Below are 15,865 nucleotides of genomic sequence, written 5' to 3' on the forward strand. Positions count from 1 at the left end.
ACAGTGCTCAGAGAGAAATTTACAGCTGTGTATGCCTACATCAAAAAAGGAAAGATCTCAAATCAATAACTTAACTTTACACCTTGAGGAACTAGAAAAAGGGGGAAAAACAAAACAAACAAAGCCCAAAGCTAGCAAAAGCAAGAAAATAATAAAAAGAATAGAATGGAGATAAATGAAATAGAGAATAGAAAAACAAAAGAATCAAAGAAACCAAAAGTCAGTTCTTGGAAAAGACCATCAAACTTGACAACCCTTTAGGTAATGACAAAGAAAAAAAGAGAGAAGACATAACTCCCTCCATCCCCATTCACTATGACCCTATCTGGTCTTTTATTGTTTGTTCGTTTTTGGCTGTTCTTTGAATATGCCAGGCACGGATCTCAGGGCCTTTGTACTTGCTGTCCCCTCCACATTGAACACTCTTTCTGCAGACATCAGTCCAGCTGACTTCCTCATGTCCTGCAGGTTTTTTCCAATTTACCTTCTCAGTGAGAACTTCCCTGTCTATTCCATCTAAGATTTAACACCTACAGATCCTAGAATTTCATATTCCCCTTTCCCACTTTGCTTGTTCTAATTATCATACCATTTATTTTTAATTTACACTTATAGCCCATTTAGAATGTAAGCTACATAACACAGATTGTTTTATTTTTCGACTATTTTGTTCACTGCTATATCCCTAGTGGCTAGAATAGTGTCTGGGTCACAATAACTGCTCAATATTTATTCAGTGATTTAATTAATTAATCCATATATGGTAGAGGTCAAAGTGATAGCATAGATGATAGACCCTGGTGAACGCTGCCATGCAAGGAAATAGCAGTTGATCCTGTGGAGAACCAAACAGGATGCTACTGACTTGAATGAGTGAATCTTAAGATTACCAACGATCTCACTAAACTCTAACAAACTTGAATAGTAAGCCTTGATATCCAAGGGCATCAGAGACAAAAATAAATAAATAAATAAAAAATAAATTTAAAAAAATCCAGAAAGCTCAGCACCTCTTACTTAAGCTAAAAGAATTTAGAATGACTCCTTAGAATACTGTATTTCAAGGACTCTCCCAGAGGCATACTGTGAGAAATTGCAACTAATTCACAGTAAAGAAGCAATGGTAAGTGCTAAGTAAATGTGTATTTCTCCCCAAATGCTAGAGGAACTCAGCAGTGGGGTGAGATTAAGTTCCCCTTCAACACATCTGGGCAGTCTTGGTGAAGGATGTGGTTTTTAAGCAGGGTTTTGGGAAATGAGTGAGCCTTTCAAATACAGAGCATAAACTGTATGTGTGATGGGGGAGACAGGCAGTAGGTCGGGGTAGTGAAATGGGTTATGAATCTACGGATGTAGACTACAGCTCTGGCTAAGAACCTTGAATGCCAGACATAAGGAGATGAGACTGGCATTAAAAAAAATAGTTAAATATATTTTCCTGTACTAATGAACCAACATAACTCCAACTATTTTGTACATATATTAATTCATTTTGCCAGGGTCAATGGCTTAAAACTTTTCAGTGACTTCTTGTTCTAAGAATAAAACTTCCAACCTTTATCATAACCTGCAAGATCCACATATAGGTCTGTCTCTACTTTCTGCTCCCACGCTTGCTACCTTCACTTGCTGCATTGCTGTCACTAACAATGATTATTAGCAATGTCATTAGCCTACTCAAAGTTCCTCTCTCCCCAAGCCCCTCCTACCACAGGCCTTTCATAGCTGCTATCCTTCTGCCCCACCCCACCACATCCTTCTTGCCTAGTTAAATCCCTTCCTTCAAATCACTTTAAGAATCCCTTTCTGCGCAAAACTCCCCAACCTCCGTATTTACACACTATCCTAGCACTACTTATTTTCAACCATAGCACTTAGCAATGAATATATTTAGCTGTAATCTTTGATTCATGTATCTCCTAAAGGAGATAAAGGCTCAAGTTCCAAGAGGGTAGGGGTGTCTTTCCCTGGCTATTATATCCCCAACGTCTGCACATAAGAAATGCCCAGTAACTATTTGTTGGAAGGAAAAGAAAAAGTCAGGACATTTAAAAATGGGTATTAGGTGACATAGTATAAACCATTCATTCCATCTTGTGCTAACTGAAGCCTCTCAGAGCTTGTCCAGCTACATGGCTTGTCAGGATTCAAACCTAGGCTTGTTTTTTTTTTTTTTCCTTAAGTGCCCTGTTTTCAGTTACAGTCTGTGTAAGCAAGGAAGAGGTAAGAAAGCAGAGCAAGACTTCTCACAAGTACAAATCTGATTGATTCTATGGTGTTTCAATCCTTTTTTCAATATATAGGTCATAGACCTCACTTAAAGGCTTATACACCTGTAAGCAGAGGCAGCAGACTGTTTTCTCACTCTTCTTGGAAAGGCCTTGCTTACATGGTGCTTTTTCACTCTACTTCCTCTCATCTGGGATTTGTGACATGTAATTGAACTCAAAAAACAAACTTGTGTGTGAGCACCTCTGTGTGAAGGCACCCAAGACCGACAAAGAGATTATGTTAAAGGCCAACATCAAGTTCCCCTGTCTTTCCAAAGGCCAGTTCTGTGTTTGGTGGCACACATACACTCCTATATAGAAAGTATCAACTTGGGGATCAGCATGATGCCTATTAGCATATAATCTGTGTGTTTTGGTACTTCATTTGTCTCTGCACCCTCATTTTCTATTTATAAAGTGGGACTGTTAATAACTATTAGACTTAAAAAACAGAGCACCTCTGTGCCTGGCATTTTTACATACACTATTTCATGCATTCTTCAAGATAACCCCAAGTGGGTCAGAAACTCACACTTTGTATTACCGGGAATGGGACCTGCTCAAGTTCATATGATTCATTAACACAGGAGCCTGGGACTCAAATCCGACCACTTGGGTACTTTTCCTTTGTACTATGTCTCCCATCCAAGCAGGTCATTGAGAGAACCTCACAAAGAAATGTATTTAAAAACGTTTTCAATTAGCTCTACACAGTTTTAAGAATGTTAAGCAATTTGTTACATTAAAGAGGAAGTAAAACGTGATTAAGGTTTTAAGGGTGATGAATTAATGACTAGAGAACAGGTTACTTTTCTTTTAAGAGTGGTATTATTGCCTGTGCTTCAAAAGTTCTCAATTTAAATAATAAAATAGAAAATCATTCAATTTGAAAATGGGCAAAGGACATTTCTCCAAAGATCTGTGAATGGCAAACAAGCAGATGAAAAGATTCTTATCATTAGCCATCAGGGAAATGTCAATCAGACCCATAATGAGGTACCATTTCACACTCTAAGATGGATATAATTTTGAAAAATAATGAAAACAAAAAACAAATATAGCAAGCATTGGTGAAGATGTAGAAAAGGTCAAACTGTCCTATACTGCTGTAAACTGTACAGTCACTGTAGACAAGAGTTTGATAGTTTCTCAAATCATTAAGCACAGGTACTGTAGGACCTAGCAATTACACTCCTAGAAATGTACCAAAGAGAACAGAAAACATGTAAAAACTGTACACAAATGTTCACAGCAGCATTATTCATAAAAGCCAAAAGTAGAAACCCCAACGTCCATCAACCAATGAATGGATAAATAACATGTGGTTTATCCATGCAGTGGAATATTACTGAGCCATAAAAAGGACTGAAGGACTAAAACATGTTACAATCTTGAAAATACTATGCCAAATGAAAGAAGCCAGTCATGGATGACCACATATTGTATGATTCCATTTTATGAAATGTCCAGAATAGGCAAGTCCATAGAGACAGAAAGTAGTTTAGTGGTTGCCTAGAGCTGGAGTGGCAGGGTGAGTTTCAGGGGTAACAGCTAAGGGGTACAGGGTTTCTTTTTAGGGTTATGCAAATGTTCTAAAACTGGCTGTAGTGATGGCCGCCCAACTCAGTAAATACAGTGAAAACCACTGAACTGTACACTTTAAATGGGTGAATTGTATGGCATGTGAATTAATTTCAATAAAACATTTTTTTAAGATCCCTAAGTTCAGCATAAACTGCATTCTGCAATACAAAGCCTTTACAAAGTTTACTTCAAACCAAATGAATTTTTCTTACCACTGCCTGTAACAGTTGTTAGGACTCTAATAATTCTGTAATATTTGCAGCATAATCTCTGGATATCTTTCACGAGGACTGATTTAAAATTACATTTAATAATGCTAAGACTTTCAGTAAAAGGATACCTAGAGACCCATATACAGCACCACCATCCATTCACTTCAGCAAGAAACCTAAGGGTCACTTGAGTTTCCTCCTTCCTTTGGCCCTGGCATCCACTCTTCAGCAGGAAGCTCTGTTTGTAAACTCCATAAGGGTAGCATTTTCTGTTTATTTACTGTGGAATCCCTGGTGCTTAGAACGGTACCCGACACACAGAAGATGTTTAAATAATATTTGTTGAATAAACAAAAGAATTCATGGTCTCCTTGAAAGTAATATCTTTGAAGGAAAAAAAAATGTTAAATCTGTCACTTGATAATTTGTTAATATATACACACTAATTTTTAAAAGTGTAGCTTATGGAAGTTTCATCTGCCATTCCAGTTGCTGAAAACATATTAAGGTTAAATTGTCAAAGGGACACAGGTATGCTATGCTGCCAGAATATGTAGAAGTAGACATAATAACTTTATTCACGTTTGCTCTTGTTACCTGACCCATGAATATTTAAAAGATTTTATTTTATAAAAACTTACATCTGTAAGTAGTGGACTGACCATAAGAGAGGGCTTAACCTTCAATACATGGTTAGGCTTAGGGGCCCACAAACCCCTAAGATTGTATGTAAAATCTAACATGTATATTGGCATGTGTGTCTTTTTGGGGAGAGTTCATAGTGTGATCAGATTTTCAAAGAAGCCTATGACTGGAGAGGTTAAAAAGTTACTTAACTAGAAACAATCACAAAGTCTTTTAAACATGAATTTGTACAATAAAATAAAATCCAACAGCCCCATCTATGGGTAAGTCGTTAACCACTCAGGAGAAATGATGGCGACTACCAGAGGTCAGTGCATCTTATAAATGCTTGTGTTTAAATCTTCAGTGTCACTCTAGTGGGAATTTATTAACTACAGTATCACAGTTTCTTTTTCTAGATATAGATGCAAAAATTAGGAGACTGTTGATGAAATCTACTTACAGTACTTCAGCACCAAAAAATTGGGCAGTTATGCTGAGATATGTATGTACAGTTCAACATTTGTCAGTCTTAAAATGCTTATTTATAGTGAAATCTATATAAAACCGTTAAAAACTTTTCTATTTACATTTTTTTAAAAATGAAAAGAATTGCTTCCTTTGCCACAACTTGTCAAAACTGACCGTTACCCTCCCACCCTCTTACCCCTCACTCTATTTGTGACAGACAGTGATCACAAGACCCAAACATATTGCTTAAACAAACTGTGTCCTAAAAAGGCAGAATGCTTAAAAACATTACATTTAGAACTGCAAATTAATTTTTATACATTTCAAAGGGGTTTAAACAAAAGTATGTAAAAGTTATCTTCAAAGTCTCAGTCCAATATGAATGTGCAATTTCAATGTTAAGAGAGCATCACATGGATAATTTTTCCTGAACATAGCAGAACATTTCCTTTGGGCTAGAAAATGTTTCTTTTCCTCTCCTTCACAATGAAACATTTTCTCTTTTCTTAAAGGAGTGGGAGGGGTGGGAGGTGGAAAAGGCAGGCAATCCTGATTTACAGGAAATCTCTCAGAAAGAATATGGCCTGCTTTGAAATGTTTACATTTAAATAAATAGAAGGCTGCCTAGAGCACAGGAACAACAACACAATAAATTAGCATACAATTGATGAGAATGTACAAGCCACCCAAAAAGCACTTCCCACTGGTTAGGGATCTGATTTCCACCATCTAACAAGGATCTTTAATGCCAGTATTTTTCTAGTTATTTTATAAACTATAAACTGAGCAAACTGTAAAATTTTAACCAATTCAACACTTCCAGAGATTTTCAAAAACATACAAGGTTTTTAAAAAACTGTTCCTGACACACCGTTTCAAAATACAAACTATTCACATTCTCCTTTTCTGATGGTGTTTTGCTCAGCAGAAACCAGTTGAGGAACATTCACAGGAAAAGTCTCTTTCCACTGCATGACATACTTTCCCATCAGCTGTGGTCCAACAGAGAAAGAATATCAGGTCTTTTGTCACTGCAGATGTGCATGTTTTTCTTTTTTTTTAGTTTTCCTTTTTTTTTTTAAATTTTTTTTATTTTAAAAAAGTACATTCCCCTGTGAGTTTTATCTTGTTTTAAAATGCTGCTCCTGCAGCAACTCTTGTTGAAACACTGTGATTTGGGGGTCCATAGCCTAAGCATGGGCAAAGTGCTCTCTTTAGACATCAAAAATCAAGGGCTTCCCTGGACACCTGGTAACCAAGTAGGTTTTAAAGTGCACGCCTGTTTCCAAAAACTTAGGACCGTTCAGCAGAACTCTGAGAGGGGCTGGGCTCGGTTCCATCCTCTGTGCTACTGTCTATGTCTTGCTCCATTGCCGTCTCATCGTCATCCAACTGCTGGCTAGTGAAGTTGTTTAGCTCAAGAAGCCCACTGGGCTCTACAACCACGTTGGAACTGGAGTGACAAGGAATAGCATACTGGGGAATAGCCTGGAAGAGAAGACACAGGAGAGAGGCTTTATGGTAAAAAGAAGAAACAGGAGGATTTCCCCAACACTAAGGAAGGAAACAAGGAAACTGACATTTATTGGACAACTACTACACGCCAGGCACTGTGCTAGGTGCTTTCACATATGATACTCTACTAAATCCCCATACAACACTGTAAGAAAAATGTTACTCCCATTTTACAAATGAGGAAACTAAGAGAGTAAGTGACTTAATCAAGGTCACACAGTTGGTCAAAGTTAAAGTGCCAGGATTCAAGCTCAAGTCTTCTAACAACATAAAGTGATCTTTTCACTTCCTGATGGCACGTCCTCCAGTAAAGGAGGCTGAAGTCTGTGCCTAATTCAAGAGAGAGACTTTAAAGGACATTTTCATTTGATTATTAAGCAAATTTTAAATGTAAATGCAGTCAGATTTCACTCATTATTATCTGCAAGGTATATGATTAATTTGCTGACACCACAATATATTTTAAACCCTTCAGTAACCTTCAGTAACCCTTTGGTAGTTCAAAGGGGAAGTTATTTATTTGGGTGACATACTAATTCTCTTTCCTAAGAGGACAAAACTGTCTTTTAAAATATGAGTAGACAAACACATATTATGGCCATATTGCCTTGTCAGGTTCTTCTTTCTCATCCTTATCAGGTCTATCAGTTCACATCATACCTCTGCTTAAAGTTCTACAACGGTTTCCTACCGTAATTGCTATAAAATCAAACTTTTTGTCACGACTCTAGGTTTATGCCAAACACACTCATACCTTGGACCTTTGCACTAGGTTCCTCCCCTCTTCCTGGAATACTTTTTCTCTGAATCTCTGCATGGCTGGTTCCATCCTGTCATCTGCATCTTAGCTCAAATGCTTAGAGTAAAACATTTTGAGAAGCTTTCCTTCTATGACCATGAAACCAGATCACTGGGTAGGTCCCACTCCCACCTCTATTACGTTGTTTTTTATTTCACTGCATTTATCATTTTTGTTAATTTTTTTTTCTCACCCTTAGAATGTAAGCTCCATGAGAGTATGTATCAGAGCACAGACCTTGACTACTTTTTTTCATTGCTAGATGCCCAGAGCTCTGAACAGGGCCGGTCATGCCTTAGTTGCTCAATAAACACCTGCCAAATGAATTGACCTGTCTTTACCATTCAAAGTCCCGGGGCAAAACTGAGTATCAGGAAATACACCTGACCAAAACAGTCTTCTACTGCCAGGGTGGGAACTGATCGGGAGAGGGATATAAATATAATTTTAACACTATAAAGAAAATATTGCAAGATGCCAAGGCACTCAATCTAGATTAGTGGAGTCTTCTGTCACTTGTTTTCCCCCACTCTGGTCCATATAGCTGGTCACTGTGAAGAAGTCTGAGGTGGGGTCAGGAGACCTGAATTCTAGTTCAATTCTGGCTCAGATGTGCTATGGACCTCTGAACAAGTCACTTCACCTCACTGAGCTTTAATCTTGTGCAGTAAGATATACTCTAAAAATCTTTAGAGTATATCTAAGGTTCTAAAACTATGAGTTCCACATATATAGACTCCTTCAGAATAGAAGATATATTTGTTTTGTTTACTCCTCTAGCCTGCACCTAGCACAGCACCTAGAACACAGAGGTTAAATAATACATGTGGTATGAATGAATGAATGAACGAACAAATGAATGAAATACAGTGTCTACAAAGAACAATGCTTTCATTCAAAGTATTTATTATTAAACATGTTGAATTCTTATAAAACATTTTTCAAGGAATCAAAGCACTTCTGTAGACTTCTTTCATTCATCCCCACACTATTTTACTGAATCCATAAAATCAGTACTTCCAGTCAAAGCTAAGTGTATCTAGGAAGATCTGAAAATATCCCAACAATATATTCCTGATGATTATAGTAACAGGAGCTATAGTTATTGAGTGTTCCTTTGTATCAGACACTTAACTAGCTATATTCCATACAGTTACCCATGAAATCCTCAAAACAACCTTGTGAGCAACTGTTATGCTCTTCATTTCACAGGGAATGAAATGGAGGTACAGAGGTGAACTCTGTTGCTCCAAACCACAATGCTGGTAAGAAGGAGCACAGCTGAGACTCAAACCCAGGTGTTTCTGACTCCAAAAGCTTGGTTCCTAACCACCACACTGTCCTTTCCTCTGATGTGGCCACCCAGCACATGGTATATATACACTGAAAGTTAGTTTTGTGTTCTGTAGAGAGCCAACTCATTAGATACTATCCTTGATACACAAAGCAATTTTCAGCCCTATTCATAAAATACAGAAAATAATTTCCAAATAAGCTATTCCAAATTATTTCCAATATAGTTGGCATACCAATTTAAACTCTTAGGAGCCACAGTAAAATAGTTAACAGCCACCATTTATTGGGCAATCACCAAGAGCCAGGTACTGTGCTAGGTGCTTCATCTCAATTTTGTACAATCTTCCCATTAATCATGTAAAATAGGCATTCCTTATTCCCATTTTTACTGGTGAGGAAACTAACGAAGAGTGGGGTATAAGAACCCTGCCTAAAGTCACACAATGAGTGGCAAAGCTAGGAACTCAAAGTCTTTTTCCACCTTTTTGGGGGGTGGGGTGGGGGAAGCGACACACCAATGACTCCCCCTGTCAAGAATGACTTAATTTGCTAACAACTGTTTTTACAGAGGAAGAAATCATTTAATAATTCAATGGCCAGTTCTATTTGCCTTTAAGCATTTCCCCCATACTTATTTATATTAATAAATAAAATATTGGTCAATTTGTATTCTCTTATAGCCTGGCATCATGGAAAAGGGAAAGTTTACCATAGAAACTTCCAAGTCACACAACAATGAATCTATGGTAAATCCTAGATTATCCACATTTCAATGAATCCAAATTCTCCATTAAATAAAATGTGTTGTTCTGATAACCTTCCAAGTCATCTTATGAGTGTAGCCAAAAAAATGACAAGTGACAAGAAAACAATCTGAAACCCTGCAAGGAGAAAGGGAAGTAAAATACAACTTCTAAAGGCTAGTCTGGACTCAGTAATTCTTTAGTCTTGATCTATTATGCATGATGACAGATGAGTTTCAAAATGAAGGGAATGTGAAGCACAGAAGATCTACTGCCAATGAATAATTCATTATGTTCACTAGCCTGTACTTACCAAGGTAGGACAGTAACCATAACAAGATTTTTCAACAATGATTGAAATAAAATCAAAGCTTTATGGTTAATCCCAAATTAAATATAAAATTAAATTACATAGAAACATTTTCTTACAACATGTTTCTCCAGACACTGCAGTTAATTAAGGTTTAACTGTCCTGAAAACCATAAACTTAGATCAAGATAAAGAGCTGTGTATTTCCAAGGAAAGGGCCCTGAAATTGACATGAAATAAAAGTGCAATCCAGTTATATCCCAGGAGTTTTTGAGCAAAGACCGGGGAGACTGACCCCATCAAGTTGCTGATTTTCTGGGTTGACTTACTGAGTTACCCCTGGCAAGCATGTCTTATATCTACAAATCAAGCTGACATATGGGCTCAGGGCCCTTGACTACCTCTAAGAGGGGGTGTGATAACATCCACCAATTTTCTAGAATTCTCTTCCAGAAAATAAAAATTTGTATATTTATAATGGGTATTAAACCCCAATTTTTCAAATGCCATCTCAAAAATAATTGCTATGTCTTTTGCTATCTTGGCATGACTCTTCCTGTGACAGCCCCAATCACAGCAAACCCACAACCCCCAAGATGCCCAATACTTCTCATGTTCCTTCCAATTCTTACCTGGATGATAATTTCTGCTGGGCTCTCTTCAGCTTTCTTTTGGCCTACATTCTGAATACGCATGAACTGGCCTGTCGTAGGCACTCCTGGTGCATCGGTTTTCCTTGTCGTTAAGGGAGGGCCAACAGCAGATGGACTTGAACAGGACTCTCTACATTTCTGTTGCTGGGGAGTGGAATTCGCCATCCCTGCCACCACCACATGGGTGGACGGTAATGATCCTGCTTCACCAGTGAGCATACCAGTGGCAAGAACCTTCTTTGGGGGATCCACTACCATATGCTCTACATTTGTATCAATCTGAGCTTCCATCAAAGACATTTTCAAAATGTCTGACACTGCTGTCTTCTCAGAGGCCTGAATGGGAGATATGCTTGTAACTGGTGATGTCAGCTTAGGCACAGAACTGCCACCAGTTATCTTTGTAACTGTGGGAGGCTGGCGCCCCTCAAAAGTTATCTTTGTAACAGAGGATCCTTGGGTTATAATTGGCTGCTCCACCTGAAAACAAATTGGGGTTGTGTGTGTTACAGCTACATCTCTTTGAGAAAACCTATCCAACACCCCAGATACTATGGCAAAAGAAACATTCGTGCGGTATACTAGGAAGACATTCTGAATGAAGCTTGGTGTTTTAAAAGAGGGCTGGATGGGAAAGTATGTGGTTATTTTTAAGAAACCTAGGGAATGAGGAGGGATAAAAAGAACCTTCGTCTAGCCAGCCAAGGTTCACAGCAATAAAGGAAAAAAAAAAAGTCACAGCAGCCTTGTTTTCCTTTGGGATTTATATCCCCACACAGTATACCTTCAACCCATTCTCAAATTATTTGCATCTTCTTCAGTTTTTAAAAATAAAAAGTAGGATTTTCAATTTTTTGCTTCAAAATACACCTATACAAATATATTCTCTATATAATACACACATACACACATATACATCATTCTAAAGCCATTGGTTTTCCTTAATATAATTTTTCTTTTGATTATCCAGATAATTCCTCTATAATCTAGAAGATAAATCCAGAAGGTAAATTTATTAACTAGATGATAATGATGTAAACTACAAAGGAAGATGTTCAATGAAGCTTCTTAAAAGACTAGTTTACTTAGCTTTACTGCCACAGATATGAGTTTATAGGCACGGAAAAAAAAATTATTTTATACCTAAAAAATACAAATAATTTAGGGATCTCGCTTCCATGCACTGCTGACCAATGCTGAAGTGATTTCATTAACTGTCTGGAAAATCAAGTTCTGCATGCTATGCTTTTTTTTTTTCTTCCTATTATTAATGCGTACATTTCTTCCCTAATATCAACCTTCTGATGGGGTAAAGTAATACCAGCATAAATGAGGCTTTTGAGTTTCCTCTTGCCAGGAGAAAGCACTGCTAATCACGACAGGGTCATGATGTTCTTATTTTTTCCATGAACAGAGAAGTTTAGCTTTGCATGCTACCAATATTCCGTTACCTGGCTTGCCGGCTGTTTCTCTGATGAGGCTGGGAGCGGCATTTGGCTCTGGGGGGTTTGGGGTTGCACGTAGATTTTTGGTTGGTTCGGAGCCTGTTGCAGTTTAGGGAGCTGCTGCGTGGTTTTCACTGCGAGCACCTGTACTACAGTCTGCGGGGGCTGTGCCATTAAAGTAGGAAGCTGCCTGTCTTTGGCCACCATGGGATGCTGTGTGTGCTGTACATCTGGCTTGGGCTGTGCTTGTTCTTGCTGGAGAGGGGTGAGCTTTTGGTGCCTGATGGAAAGCTGGGGCATTTGCGGGAGTTTGTGCTGGAGCTGGTCTGCCTGCAGGTGGATGGTCTGCTTCTGTTTAGTCTGGAAGCACTGCAGAGTTTTCACTTGCAGCTGAGTCTGTTCCAGCTGGGGCTGGCTAAGTTTCTGCTGCTTAGCTGACTGCGACTGAGTCAGGGCAGATCGGTAAAACAGACCTGTCTGAGGGTCTAAAGTGTCCATCTCTTCAACCTCGCCCTCCTCAGTTCCAAGTTCCTCGCTGTGTTTGGTAAAAGCAGTGTGACTGCTTAATGCCTAAGTAAAAAAGGCACAAAGTAAGAATGAAATAAGAAAAACACCTACATTGCTACATTTTCCTCAAACTGGAAGAGACTTGGTTATGAGATTCATTCAAAAATTTTCAGAAGGAAGAGCCTAAAAAGACCAAGAAACTCAAGTTTTCTAACTCTAAAGGGGGGTCTTTAGATTGAGACTCTTGTAATTTCAACTCTTAGACATTAAGGACTGCAAAAACTGATCTACTCACTTCTTTAAGAAAAGTCCTTGAGAGCCCAGAATGTATAGGTAGGAGGAGTAAGGTTGCCCTGCAAGCACAGCCCAACACAGAAAAGGGAGAGGTTCTCTGGCTCAGGACACAGCTCTCTTGCCTGGTCATCAGAGATACTGACCCAATCAAAGAAAAGAACGCAGCAACCCAGGAATGAGGTGTCCAGAGAAAAGCCAAGGTTCAGAGAAGCCCACGTTGGCCGTGTGTATGTCCAACCCTATCCAGAAGGGAAGAGTCACTGTCTGAGGGACATGCCCATACGAGTCCCCAAAGAGGGCCTCTCTGCTCAGAGTGGAAATGGGTCCTCAAGCTTCACCAAGGCCTGTGTGAAGAACCCTCTGCACTAGTCGTCCTCCCCACTTTGGTCATCTTCTGGGCCCATTGAGCAACAGTTTCCCAGAGACTGGGCTGCCAGGAGGGGAGAAGACCAGGGAGGGGATGGAGAAGCACTCCTGTCCGTGGAAAGGGAGATTGTTCTGTGTCAGTTGTAACTGTGATGGGAGGAAGCATCGATCTTGAGGGACATGGTTAGGGCCAGCCGGTTTGACCTCTCTGGGGGTCTTGAGAAAGCTCAACGTCAGGACCTGCCAGCAACCAGGCTGAGATCTGATACTCAGCTAAACCTCTGGCCACCTGGCTTTCCTCAGTGACACAACATCCACCCCAACCCCCTTCTTCCTACTTCTTTGTCATGCTATTCCTTTATTCTAAACTTTAAAAACTTTGAGATTCAATTGAAACCCTCCTCTATCTCATAATGACCTTACACATAGAGGTTTTTAATGCAACAATTTATTGTCATTCAGGTTAGTTTGCTTACAATTAGGATCAACTGCTACCAGTCAAATGATGGTGATTTATGTGACAACTAATCAGAAGTCACACTTAAATCTGGCATCTATGATATCACTTTGTATAGAGGCAGGATGCTTTGGGTTTAAACCTTGGCTCTACCACCCAGAATAAGTTACTTAACTTCTGTAAGCACGAGTTTCCTCATTTGTAAGAGGGATAATACACCTACCTTGCAGGATCATAGTGGGAATTAAACAAATTAATGTATTTTAAAGCTCAAAGCACAGTATCTGACACAAAATCAGCTTATCAACATATTCTTTTTCCCTGTTACCCTTGATACCAGATTTCCTGTTTTATGTTAACTCATTCTCCTCCCCCATTAAGTCTCTTCCTCAATTGGTCACATAGAGTAAAAGAAGTGAGATATTTATACGTACTTATAAATAATGTTTCCTATGAGAATTCATTTTAAAACCAAAACACCTAGCAACAAACAGCTAAACAAGCTAACTTCTATTTCATTTAAAAATCTCACCTCAGTGATAAATGCTTTCATAACAACGTATACAGAATGACCAATTCTGAAGTCATAATCCGACCCTTTTCAAATGTTCCAATTTTACAGAAGATCCATGAATACTGTTTCTTAATTACTTTCCAGTGTTTTAAGACTCTCAATTCATTTTCTCTACTCAGTCCTCACAGAGGAAAGAACTGCTCTTCAATTCAGTTATTTCCTCTCCTATAATCAATGAAACTAAACCTTATTCAGGAAGGAGACAGTAACAGAAGGTAAGAAGAGAAAGAAGAGATACAACCTGCTGCATAATGTGGGTGATTGCTCCAGGGGAAGATGCCGGGATGGACTTCACCACCACTGAAGTCTGTGTTGCAGTCTGTGACTGAGCCACATGCTGGAGCAGGGTCCGCTGGGGCTGGGAGGGCTGTTGGGGCTGGGAGCGATGGCTGACTGAAAATAGAGGAGGTGATGATATTTCTCCAGAAATCACCACAGCATCTGTAACCAGTAGTCATTTTAAACAAATGTCTGTGAGATTGCATCACAGAGAATATGTGGTACTGTGAACTAGGAGGCAGAAGACCAGAGTCTGCCCATCTATGAGATGTGTGACTCTGAGAAAGTCACTTATCTTCTCTGAGACTCTGTGTTCTCATCTGTAAAATGGGAATAACAGAGCCATTATAAGGATGAGATGAGAAATGCGGAAGCACCGTGAAAACTATTATCACAAAGGAGGAACAAACCCCGTAAAGTTACAGCCTCCTGTGAGCTGTACTTAATTTGTCCAACAACCTTCACCCCTTTAAGGTAACAAAACAGCAATAAATTTCTGCAATCAAATCCCAGGCTAATGTCTTTAAGGACATGAAGGTAATACTAAATTTACTAAGATAACACTTTAATTTATTGGTCTCAGTTCCTAATGCAATATAAAACCCAGAAGCATTCATTCTTTTACATGAAGTGACACTGTCTTGCAGCCTTATAGGTCCTAAGGATGTAAGAGGTCAAGATGATACTGCAAAAAGAACTGGACCAAGAGTCACACCTGGATTCTGTCCCACTCTGCCACCAACCCCAGCTATGTGAATTTGAACACGTCATTTAAATTCTATTAGTCTCTAAACTTAGAGGTTTTATTTTTTTTTTAATAGGAAAATAAAAAAATTTTTTCTACCTAGAAGAGGATCAAACGAAGTAACAGACTGAAAATGGTCCTTAAATTGTTAAGTCTTAAAAGTAAACATAGGAATAGAAAAATCACAAATTTTGTTCATCTGACATAAATGGGTGAGAATACAGTGTAACAGGAAAACAACCCCATTTCTTATTCTCTCACTACAAAAGTCCAAAGGAATAAGCTAGGCATTTATATCCATGTAACAGATGTAAAACAATGTCTACACTGATGCCAAACTATCTCTTACCAGTTTCAACTTCAACTTTTTAAACAGTAAAACCTTCACCACTTCTTATTCTACAGAGCCTTAAAAATGCTTATGGTTATTGGGAAATGAACTTTTTGAATCAAGAGCAGAGTAAAACAAATCTGTAAGATTAGGTAAGTATTTTGAGAATATCAAAATTCTCTGAATAACCCACGATTCTAATGCTCAAATATCTCAAACTGCAATTTCAAGTAGTTCCATATTAAGTGGTTCCATGTTTAGAAAAGTGATAGTGGAATGTCCAAGAAGATGATCACTACAGAAATCAAAGTCAAAGTACCACCTAGGTATTATAAGTACAGAACTAAAACTATCCAATGTAATATAAACAAGCTTTACTTATTTTTGTAA

General features: G+C 38.6%; 1 protein-coding gene across 14 annotated transcripts in view; it reads right to left on the reverse strand.

The window, feature by feature from the left end:
* Positions 1 to 6,229: 6,229 nt before the first annotated feature.
* EMSY (EMSY transcriptional repressor, BRCA2 interacting) overlaps positions 6,230 to 15,865 on the reverse strand; it is an 87,487-nt gene continuing 77,851 nt past the window's right edge. For 7 of the 14 annotated variants that reach the window (XM_047691135.1, XM_047691129.1, XM_047691128.1 and 4 more), the window contains 4 exons: positions 14,362 to 14,561; positions 11,929 to 12,492; positions 10,457 to 10,957; positions 6,230 to 6,649 (listed from right to left, as the gene is read on the reverse strand). In XM_047691135.1, coding sequence (XP_047547091.1) covers positions 6,455 to 6,649; positions 10,457 to 10,957; positions 11,929 to 12,492; positions 14,362 to 14,561 — 1,460 coding nt within the window. In that variant the 3' untranslated portion in view covers positions 6,230 to 6,454. The remainder of the gene's footprint in view (positions 6,650 to 10,456; positions 10,958 to 11,928; positions 12,493 to 14,361; positions 14,562 to 15,865) is intronic. The other 7 variants (XM_047691132.1, XM_047691134.1, XM_047691142.1 and 4 more) reach the window with 2 other exon arrangements.

The sequence above is a fragment of the Lutra lutra genome, chromosome 10 (assembly GCF_902655055.1).
Source record: "Lutra lutra chromosome 10, mLutLut1.2, whole genome shotgun sequence".
NCBI classification, from domain to species: Eukaryota; Metazoa; Chordata; class Mammalia; order Carnivora; family Mustelidae; genus Lutra; species Lutra lutra.